The sequence below is a fragment of the Protobothrops mucrosquamatus genome, unplaced genomic scaffold, assembly GCF_001527695.2.
Source record: "Protobothrops mucrosquamatus isolate PMUCROS unplaced genomic scaffold, P.Mucros_1.0 scaffold2828, whole genome shotgun sequence".
In the NCBI taxonomy this organism is placed as follows: domain Eukaryota; kingdom Metazoa; phylum Chordata; class Lepidosauria; order Squamata; family Viperidae; genus Protobothrops; species Protobothrops mucrosquamatus.
Genome location: NW_015388861.1, coordinates 110270 through 121876, shown reverse-complemented (window position 1 = coordinate 121876; position 11607 = coordinate 110270). Strand labels below are relative to the sequence as shown.

The 11607-nt window shown below is 40.5% G+C and overlaps 2 protein-coding genes across 2 annotated transcripts in view; one reads left to right on the top strand and one right to left on the bottom strand.

The window, feature by feature from the left end:
- Positions 1-1895: 1895 nt before the first annotated feature.
- MCAT (malonyl-CoA-acyl carrier protein transacylase) lies at positions 1896-9383 on the bottom strand. Its single transcript, XM_015825834.1, has 4 exons — positions 8988-9383; positions 6985-7072; positions 4128-4345; positions 1896-2471 (listed from the first exon to the last, which is right to left on the bottom strand). The coding sequence occupies exons 1-4, from the start codon at positions 9381-9383 to the stop codon at positions 2049-2051; spliced, it is 1125 nt and encodes a 374-aa protein (XP_015681320.1). The 3' UTR covers positions 1896-2048.
- The window catches only part of TSPO (translocator protein), a 20473-nt gene continuing 16874 nt past the window's right edge, over positions 8009-11607 (top strand). The window contains exon 1 of the mRNA XM_015825835.1: positions 8009-8142. The gene's annotated coding sequence lies outside the window, so the exon portion shown is untranslated. The remainder of the gene's footprint in view (positions 8143-11607) is intronic.

Genomic DNA, 11607 nt, shown 5'->3' with positions numbered 1-11607 from the left:
AAAGCAAAAAATAACCAAGAGGCAAGTGATGGATTCAGTTACACTGGCAATAGCTGCACTATTGGTTAGGACCAAGTTAGGAACTTGGAGAAAATCTATTTATGATTACTAGGGAATTGAAAATGACTTAATGACACATAATTGATATATTATTTCCTAAAGACAGATAATGTTTCAGGAAGAAGCTTTAGATCTCTGCTTAAGAGGGTTTAGTAAGGACTTATCTTTGTACTTTTTGTGGTCAAAGAGTGCTGTGGACAGCATATTATTGAGAGAGGTCTCATCAATCAAACAAATAAGAAAAATGGAAAATAGTCATTTTTTACTGTGGGCACACTGGCACACATACAAAATGAAATTCTGTTGCCTGCTCTCAAAAGTGTACACATGCATAACATACATATAATAGCATGGTTTGTGCCTAACACCAAGCTGTAACTGGATTCAGGTATCAGATTAAATCAGTACCAGACATCTCACACACTTAGCTCAAAAAATAACATATCCTGCCTGAGATTATTCAATATTCATTTTATTCATTTAATAATAAGAGGTAAAAGTGGGGTATTCTGCATTCAGGTTTTCACAATGAGAGCTATTTTAATTCAGAATTAAGCGGTAGCACCTTATTGTGACTGACTGATCTGGAAAAAAAAGGAAACAAGATCAAGCCTGCTTAACATTTTGACATGAAGCTACCAGGATATCCTAGGGCAGAGATCTCCAACCTTTCTCGGTTGGCGGATCGAAGGGAAATGCAGGGGGAAGCATTTTACATGCGCACACAAACAGGGCCAAGAGCACACATGCAAATGGGGCAGTGCTAGTGCCCATATGACACTCAGTAGGACCGCCCTGTTTTCGCCATGCAGCACCCCATTTGCATAGCAGCAGCACCCCGTTTGCATAGTGGCGGTGGCACTAGCACAAGTGGGGGTGAGTGTGTGCACTGGCCAGCCTGTTTCGCAGCCCGGTGGCCAGAAAGCCACAGCCCAGTAATAGGCCACGGACCACAGGTTGGGGACCCCTCCTAGGGCTTGACTGCGAAAAAACAATTCCATTTCGTCTGTTGCCCCCAAAAAGAACATGACTATATCCATATGGTCACTGGGAATCATGTTATTAAAATATTTGCTTTTGTCTTGGAAATAGTTTATTTTGTGTTACACTGGGACATATATTTACTTCGATTATCCATTATATATTTATAACTTGTACTACAGAGAACTTAGAAAATGAAATGTGACTTTTTTCGACATGGTAGGCCACTTGGGCAAATCTCATGTAATTCTGTTTGCCCAGCTTCAGCAGTTCCTTAAGGAAATCTGTATGTAAAAAATTAGAATTTCTGAGTTCAGTGTTCAGAGTAACTACTTAAATTAAAAAAAAAATCTAGTTCAGAAGGAGTGAACACAGACGCGTGAACACTGTTGAAGCAATGACTTTCTAAAGCTCTGAATTCTAATGAATTCAAATTATTAGACTACTGTAGCAAATTATCTGCCTTTCAAACATTCAATTTCAGAAAGCTATTGCCATAGCCAGTCAGATTGATCAAGATTCGTGCTGCCATCACCAAAACAATAATTTCCTTCCAAACACCTCAACACATATGAAAAACGAACAAAACATTGTAAAAACATTCGTTTTTAATAAAATTGCTCTCAACAAGTAACTGTAAGTCTTTTCAGCCATTATGCCACCAGGACAACTAGGCGAGGGGAATTAGGCCTGTTAAATAGGCACGTACCAAATACATGTAAGCCAGTGGTGGGATTCAAATACGTGAACAACCGGTTCTCTGTTTGGATGCCGCTTCCGGAAGTCCATTCTGGGTCTGGGTAACAAAAAATTAGCTACCTATTCTGCCAAAGTGGTGCGAACCGGCTGAATCCCACCACTGCATGTAAGGCACTCACAGGAAATGTGTTAATTTGATGAAAGGCTCGGAAAGACAATGGACAATATTTTCGCTCTGGACATGGCAATAAACCTGTGCAAAGAAATTATGCAGGGAGAAAATGACCTTCCATTTCCTGCAAGGATCTCTACGTTTCTTCATTTGTTTCATCTTCAGAAACATCAATATTACTATAGTATCTTGAGGCCTTTAAATTGCAACTTCTTAGAATTGCACCTAACTGTTTTCCAGGTCCCACTTCATATGTATAAGGAAACTTTTTTCCTTGATTCCTTTCATAGATTCTGTGCATTATTTGCTCCCATTTCACCGGTGAAACCAATTGTTCCACTAAATAATGCTGAATCTGTTCTGGTTGCATGTATTTCTTGCTATCCACATTTGAATAGACAGAGATGAGAGGCTGTTGGATGCTGATTGATTCAAGAGCTTCAGATAAAGGTTGCATTGCTGATTTCATTAGGCGGGTATGAAAAGCACCACTCACGGGCAGCATTTTTACACGTGCAAATGAAAATTTTCTTGAATTTTTCTGTAAAAATTCCAAAGCCTAAGATTTAAAAAAAAAAGAGTTATTTCACTCATCTAGAATTGCTTTAATATACTTCACTTTTGAAAGAATTCTGAATAAACAGCTGCACACTGATAAAATGTGATCCAAGAAAAACAACAACAAAAAAGATGTTTCAGAAGCACGCAACTGGTCAATATTAGTATAAGCACTAAAAATTAAGCCAGAAATAAGAAGTTTTAACATACATTCACCATCAGAACAGAAAAACCATGTTGTGGGCTGCCTTTAAATGTAGTTTGGATACTTTGTGATGCATGGTATCATGAGACGGCATCTCCTATTGCTGGCAAACCTAACAGTCCTGATTGTGAATGAAACTTTAGGACCACACAGGTTGTTAACTGAGAACCTCACATAACCATGTCATGGGAAGAGACAGCAGGCAAACAAGCCAGCGCTGCAGGCAGATGAGTAGGTACCACTGGTAGGTTGGCTGGCTGGGGCTGCAGGGAAATGGTGCATGGATGCCACAAACGAAAAAGATGTAGGAATGACTTGCAACTTCCTACTGGTTTCCTCATTGACTTTGCTTGTGGGAAATTGGCAGGGAAGGTCACAAATAACCATCACATGACTGCAGCACACTGGAACACTGTAATTGTGAGCCAGTTGCCAAGTCCCAAATAAGGATCATGTGATTGTGGGGACGCTGCAACACCTGTAACTTTGTGGACTGGTCCCAAGTCTCTCTCGCATGGTGCCACAGTAACTTGGAACAGTTGTTGAATGAGTGGTTGTAATCCAAGAACTGCCCATAGTTCTTCATCTTTATAAAAGGGACCCTCAATCTTTCCGAGTACCAGGCACCGTGGAACGATGTCTGTGGCAAAAATAAACCCTTTAAAATAAATATTCCTGATTTAATTTAAGATTATATTTTATAGAAAATAAAGATGGTTTCCCTATAAACATCCTGCACAATATGTTGACAACTATGTCATGTTTAGCTACTGTCATTATGTTTCTTTCTAAATCATTAGCATGCTAATTATATTGGGGAGGGGCAATATTTCGAATGTAACGACAACTAATTCTGCCAAAATGAGAAAGTAGGAATCAAGAGTCAGCCCAGCTAGGTCTCCTCAATTTACAAATCCATCCAGCCTGCCAGCAGGAAAGTACATTACAGTCCAACTCATTTACAATACAATATTCTTTACTGGCCAAGTGTGATTGGACACACAAGGAATTTGTGTCCGATGCGTAAGCTCTCAGTGTGCATACAAACAACAAAGTAATATGAGTAGAAGGTAATAGGAAAGATGAGAAGGATAATAGTAATAGAGCCCTACTACATGCGTAAATATCCTTAGACATAAGACAGTGCTGTGGGAATTAGGCGTTCAGCAGAGTGATGGCATGAGGGGAAAAAACTTTTTGTATCTAGTTGTTTTGGCATGCAATTAGAGCTTTTAATTAATGCAATTAATTATTGTAATTACTTATTGTAATTATTATTGTAATTAGTATTTATATGTATATATGTATATATTATAATATTAGTGTTTATATTACAATAATTATTATTGCAATTAGTAATTAATTAATGCAATTAGAGCATCTCAGGTTGGGGAAGTTGACTTGTTCTCCGAGTATCTTTCCACTGTCAACTACAATTGTTTTTAATAATACCTGTAAATGTCCTGCAATGACTCTGCTGTCTGGAAACAAGTAGTTTGAAACTTCACATACAGGATCTTCTATGCCCACTGACTTGCAGTATTCACAAGCTTCCAAACAAGCAGCTTTATAATCTGAATCTCTTCGGCCAATAACAGAGAGCATCCCACTTGCTATGACTTCGGAGGCCTCTTGCATAGCTTCAGCACGGGTCTTGACAGCATACAGGGCTGCAGAAAAAAAAATCTATATAAAGAGACTTATCCAAGCTTGAGATTGTTGCTACAGAGCAAAAATGGCGGTAGCAACAGAAAATGTAAAACTCATTTATGCAGAATTCACAGATCAGTTATTCTGAAATCTTGGAAGTATTTGATGTAAATTGTTCCCAATTTGTTCTGCAAATTACTGTGGTTATTGGGAGAAAAAAAAAGAGATGATATAATCTTACACATTTCTTCTATATTGTATTCATAGTTATGTAATGTATGTAATATATTGGGAATTTAAACAATGATGCTTTTTACAGCATGAGTATGAAACGCTCTTTATATATTTGACAAATAAGAGTATTTAAAAATGGGTAAGTAGTTTTCAAAATTGAAATTATTATATTTTTTAAAATTGCATCTTTATATGATAGTTAAAAACATATTAATAACAATGTAGTAGTTCGTATAAAGAAGAGGGCTGGAAACTACCAACTTTAAAATCTCTGGGGAATCCTTTTCATTTCACATTTGGCAACCACAGAATTCACATGCCGAAGATATGGGATTACAGTTGCCTTTACTCATATCTGTGTAGCTCTGTTAAGGATCAGTATACGTTACATAGTCCCACATGAGCCAAAGATGTATTTGAAACAGACACAACTTTTGGTGAATCGCTGATTCAAAGACATCCTTTTGAAAATTGCTTCAAAACGACAAGGCATGCAAGCCAGTGTCTATGGAGATTCTCTTATCATCCAGGTCAGGGTTGTCCCAAAAGTGCTTGTTTCCAAAAAGGCAACTGGACATTTTTAGGTTTTTGGGTTTTGTTTTATTTTTTTTAATATTTTGCTTCTCATGCAAGAAGTTCCTTCAGTTCAGAACAGAAGAGGTTTCTTGGAGGAAAAGCAAAACGTTTTCAAGGGAAAAACAAACAAAGTGTAGTTGTTTTTTTGGAAAAAAGTATTCTTGGGATATGCCCGCCCAGTTTCATTAGTTCGAGGGCTCCAAGTCATGCTGGTTGGAAAATAGGACCACAGTGAATGTTTGGGAAGAAAGATCCAAGGAAATTAAATATATCAATATAAGTAAAATGTCTCCCTTCCGCAAATCATAGGAATAAAAAGAATCTTAAAGACCATCTAAACCAGTTCCCTAACACAGAAAGTATGTTTTGTTCAGGTTTCTTTCAGTACCATATTTTCCCACACTTTCACTTTGGTTATTAATTGCTGCAGCTTGCAAAACATTTCAAGGATATTTTGCAAAAAATGCTGGCGTATCCAAAACATCTCTCTTCAAAGCACTAAGGAAGTTGTTCTGAGGCTTTCCCATGGTTATGCAAGGATACCTGGCCTGTTTCACTGGCAGCCCCAACATAAATGTTACCTGGATACCCACATGCATGCGCAGAGAACTTGAGAAAACCAAACCATGGTAAAGGAAGTTGAAATGACGATTTCGAATAATGTCTGCTTGCATAAGTTATATAGCTTTTTATGTATTTATTTAGAATTTGACAAATAAAAACAGGAATGAAAAGGAAGCTTTGCAGACCTAACTTCTGACTAGGCAAAACAGACATTGAAACAAATATTATCTTTACTTCAAAATACAGCTCTATTTTGGAGACAAATGAAACTACTAAGTGATGAGAAGACATGAATCAAAAAAAGACGAACAGCTTTACATTTAAAAGCTTAAACCACGGATTACCATAGACCAGGGGTAGGCAACCTTGGCTCTTTTATGACTCATGGACTTGGCTCAGGAATTCTGGGAGTTGAAGTCCACAAGTCATAAAAGAGCCAAGGTTGCCTACCCTTGCCATAGACCATAATTTAACAGAATGTCCAACATGAATTACTTTTTACAAGAAACCTGCACTAAATATTTCACTTGATACTTTAAATTTAAAATTTTACAAGAACCGTTTTTCAAGATCAGTATTTTAAATATATTAACATAATATATATTCAGTATTTTTTTTGCAAAACTGCACAACTGTACTGAAAATAAATGGCTATATAACATATTTCAAGTGTACCAAATGGATGCAAGGTTTCATAGATGTTCTGTGTAAGGTCTATGAACTATACATGATTCCTGTGCTTCACTTTTACATCAGCTTTTTTCATCAAGTGAACTCTGCAATAAGTTTCACATTTCAACAAAAGTAATCATAAGCAACTTTTCTTATTTAACTTTAGTAAATATGAAATTCCATTTTGGAGTTCTTGGAAAAAGTAAAATCAGGATTATTGTATATGATCGATTTGTAAAAGAAATATGTGAATCAACAAATATATCACAGATATATTAAACCATAGATGTGTAACCTGGTAGGACATATGGTGGTTCCAGTATCCTCTTGATACTGTTACCATCTCCCTCATTCTGCCACCTCTTACTTTTTGCTAATCAAGAATTTTTTTACTCACATACTTTGTATTTTATGAGAATTATAATCAAATGTTTTATTCCTCATAATATGAAGAATTTTTATTTCTCATGTGCACTCCTTTAATGCACATATTTAATTCAGTGTCAAAATGTTGTTCAGGATGGTGTAGCTCTAAGCTGAACAAAAATTGTGCATCCCAACATTACAATAAGGAAAAATACAATATTTCTGTATACTGATACTTGCTTTATACCTTCTGCATAATCCATGGCTCCTGCGAAAACAAGGGCAGCATATTCTCCAATGCTGAATCCAGCAGCTGCAACACAGCTCTCAAGTACCTGTAAAAATTAAAAATTTCACTTTTGAAAACATGTTCAGAAATGCACTGATGATGTCATACAGTTTAGTAAGGAAATATCTGCAAGAAAACTACCAAGCTCAGAGAGTACTTGGGATCTCACGTATTCAGAAAGCTAAACTGTATAATTTCTAGAAATGTTCTAAACTGAAAGCAAACAAGCTGTTTGTCTAATCTTAAGACACTAAGGCAGTGTTTCTCAACCTTGACAATTTTAAGGCATGTGGACTTCAACTCCCAGAATTCCACAGCCAGCAATGCTGGCTGTGGAATTCTGGGAGTTGAAGTCCACATGCCTTAAAATTGTCAAGGTTGAGAAACACTGCACTAAGGAATGAATGCTTTACTCTTACAGGAGAATATCCAGTTATTTCTTTATGCTTTAGCATCTATGGGATAGCACTTAAATCTTGCCCAGAAGCATCTTTCCCTCTCCATTAGTCTCAGATAGGTGAAAATGATGATAAAATATCTTCTGTAACTGTCTAGTAGAGTTTTCTAATTTCTATTTTCAGCTCTGAACTCAAAGATTCTCAGATTGATTAATGTCTCAATTAAGCACTGTCTAGTAAAATATGTGTTTGAGGCTAGTATTTTCTCTTCTAAAAATACAGATTTATACATTTTACAAAACAGCAGGTAAATAAATAAACCCAGATAAACCCAAATCATCAGAGCTTTTTAGTAAGTGGGTGTAAATCTGTTTATCATATACAGGTAGTCATCCCTTAACAATTATAATTGGGAGTTGCAACTTTCACTGATCAACACTGTTGTAAAGTATGACTCTCCCAGGACCTTCCCACAGCCATGTGATTACCAATCTCTGCCAACTTCCTCGTTTACATTTCCCCCACAAACAGCAATCACAATCACGTGACTGTGGATACTGCGTTGTAATTGCAAACTGTTTTTCAAGTGGCTGAATTACAATCACGTGATCCAGGGACATTGTGGCAACTACAAGGACCTACTACGGTATCATAAGTATCCCTCATTCGAGGCTGTGGAAACTGAATGGTCGCTGAACAAGTGGTGCAAGAACTACCGGTAAGTCATTCAGCTTTTATGTTGCAATTTTAAGAAATCGGGGGTTGCCATAGAGTTTTGAAAGTATTTTAAAATTCTGATTTTTTTGCACCTGTTAAAGATGGTTAAAGAATAAATATATTCCAGCAGCATGAGTTAAGTTTCTCAGGCTGACCCTTCTGTAATGTGTTAGCTGCTATTATCTGTTTCCAGAGAGAACGCTTGCTTAGGTTTCTCAACCACTTCATCTGGCTTATTTTCCAGATACTACAGCTTCTCTCGGGATGGCAATAGTATTGATCTTAGCCTTTTAAACCATTTTGATTGATATTCCCCAAGCAGCTTGGATCCAAGTTTGTCTCATCTGCTTCTTCAGCGTTTACCAGCAAGTTCCCTAAGACAGAAATTAACCCTTAAGCAGTTTCACATGTTGGCAGGGAGGATCCTGATTTTTGGCTGAGATAATAAGATGCCAAAGGCTCAATGGCATCTCCTCCTCCTCCTTCTCCCACAGAAAAGATTATTTTGCATGCCTCACTTTAACCGCTGAAGGGGTGGATTTTGGGGGAAACACTCCCTTAAACCCACGTCATTAAAACCCCCATCAAACAGCTTGGATGGATTCTGCCGCAGCAACAGCTCACAATCCTAGAACTGGAAGGGACCTTGGAGGTCTTCTAGTCCAGCCCCCTTGCCCTGTGCAGGGATCCTGAGACCAGCCCAGGCAATGGAGCTGCTCGAAAGGCTCCGGGATAGTCTCTCTCTCTCTCTCCCCCCCCCCCCCAAGACTTCGGCTTCTTTTCGTTCCTCGCCTTCGGGGGCTGGGAGTCTCCCACACGGCCGCCCTCGCAAGGGACCCTCCTCACCCAGGGCTGCTGGTGGTGCAGCTTCTCCACGGCAGCCAAAGAGCAGACAAAGACGGCGGGCTGGCTGTGCACGGTCCGGTGCAGCTGATCGCTGGGGCCGGCCTGGCAAAGGCGCCACAAATCGTAGCCGAGCACGGCCTCGGCCACGCGGAAAAGCTCGCGGACGTTGGGGTAGCGCAGCAGCCCGCGGCCCATTCCCACGAACTGGCTGCCCTGGCCGGGAAAGAGCAACACGGAGGTTTCCTCGGGGGCGCGCTGCACCGTCCGCTTCTTCTCCTCCACCTCGACGGTCGCGTTTTGCAACAGCTGCTGCACGCCGGCTCCCCCCTCGCCTCCGGGCGGCCGAGGGAACGGCTCCCGGCTGAGCCAGCGCCGAGCAGCCACCCGCACGGCCATGCCGGCCCCGCGCATGCGCATCGGAAGAGCCCCGGCGCTTGCTTCTGCTGCAGCCTCTGTTTCCTCGTTTAAAAACTTCCGCAAAAAAAAGCAAGACAAGGCTTCCCGGCAACGGAGGTTCCGCGGCTCCCAAAAGCGTGACGTCGCTCCGGGCGCAAGCGCGGTGTCGGCGTGTCCTGGAACAAGCCCAACCTTGGCTCTTTTATGACTCGTGGACTTCAACTCCCAGAATTCTTGAGCCAGCATGGCTGGCTCAAGAATTCTGGGAGTTGAAGTCCACGAGTCATAAAAGAGCCAAGGTTGCCTACCACGGCCCCAGTGGGATGGGGGACTGTGACAATTCGCCGCGGCCAGCTCGCTGCAGGACAACATTGAAGAAAGAGTGGAATAGAATCATTAAAGAAAGGATGCAAAAGGAGGGACCGCGTGAAATGTGAATGGCAAAAATTATTATTTTTTTATTTAGTTTAAATCTGTAGTTATATAAATAAAAATGTAAATGTTCGTTTGTTCAAAATCTTAAATCTCCGAAAGTTCTTCACCGATTGCTTTGAAATTTTGACACGACGTTGCATTCGAATACGCGCGTGTTTTTATATACCTACTATTATATAGATGTCACACCTGTGACAGGTAACATGCTTTCTTTGAAAAACAGCACCATCTGTTGGACGTACATTGAACCAGACTGAGCCACAGCAACGCGTGGCTGGGTATAGCTCAGTGATGGCGAACCTTTTAGAAACTGAGTGCCCAAACTGCAACCCAAAACCCACTTATGCATCGTCGAGTGCCGGGTGGGGGTGCCCCGTTGGGTGGGTGTGACCCATTGGGTGGGCGTGGCTGCAGTGGTAACGGCAGACTGGGTGGGACTAAAAAGTTCAATCAATTCCAACTTTGCAAGATTTTTTTTTCCTGCAAGGAGTTGAAATTGACTGGTTGAACCTTTTTTTTTTTTTTTTTTGCACACGGCGGCGGAGGCCTAAAGCAAAAAGGTTCTATAAAACCCAGCTGAAGGCCTAGGACTGGGGCGATGGCGCGCGTGCCCACAGAGAGGGCTCTGAGTGCCGCCTCTGGCACCCGTGCCATAGGTTCGCCACCACTGGTATAGCTAGTAATTAAATAGAATTGTTAACTTGTCCAAAGGTGAGTTGGCCACAGTGAATTGGCTGTGGCAAGTTGTCCCATTCTGCCTGGGAAGGCCTTGGGGCACCAGGAAGACAGAATGGGACAGCTCTCCACAGCCAATTTGCTACGGTCAGTTCACCACAGCCAATTTGTCACAGGGTAGTTCGCTGTGGGACAGTTCAACAGTTCAATTTAATTATTTAAAATAATTTTTAAAATATTTTAATTTTTGCCATTCAGATTTTATTTTGTCCCTGCTTTGGCACCCTTTCTTTCATGATTCTCTGAGAATATATATATTCTATTATATTAGTGTAACTCTTATCCCGTGGCGAGTTGGCCGTGGCCAGTTGTCCTTTATTAAGTTGGCTGTGGAAAGTCGACCATGGCGAGTTGTTATAGACCTCCCCCCCCCAGGAGGATGTTGGGGGGAATAGGTTGCTCTGAGACACTGAAGGACTTGAGAGATTATTTGTAGGGATGGAGCATCCTCTGTTGACTTTTCGCCCTTTGCCCTTGGAGTTCTTTCTCTTGGACCTTGGCGTGTCACAAAGCCAACTCAAGACTGGGCAAATTTGACGTGCTGGAGTTTGAGTGATGAGGTAATTCTTCCTTTCAGGAGTATTAATGATCTGGTCCTTCTTCTGTCTCCTCTTTTGCTTCAGACTTCTTCCATTGGCTTTGATAACATAAAAGATGGAATGTGTATGACCAGCTATTGAAGTAAACTAAGACAAATAGGAACAAAGTGATGGTAGCGGGATTGGTGGAGGGCTCCAGGTTACATTATTGTTACTATTGTTTTATCATATTTCAACTCAAGGTGGTGAACATACTGAACTTCTGCTTCCTCTTTCCCCCCACAAAAACCACCTGTGAGGTAGATTGAGTTGATGGGGGGGGGGCTGGCTGTAAGCCACCCACCTGACTTTCATGACTAAGAGAGAGATTGCTCTCTTGAAGCAACAATTAGAAACTTATACTTTGGACACACATGCAAGCAACTGGTAGAGTAGAAAAATGCCTACGATTGGGAAGTTGAGGAAAGTGGAAATCTGGATTTGTTGAACCAGAGAAATCAAATGCTGTTGGAAGA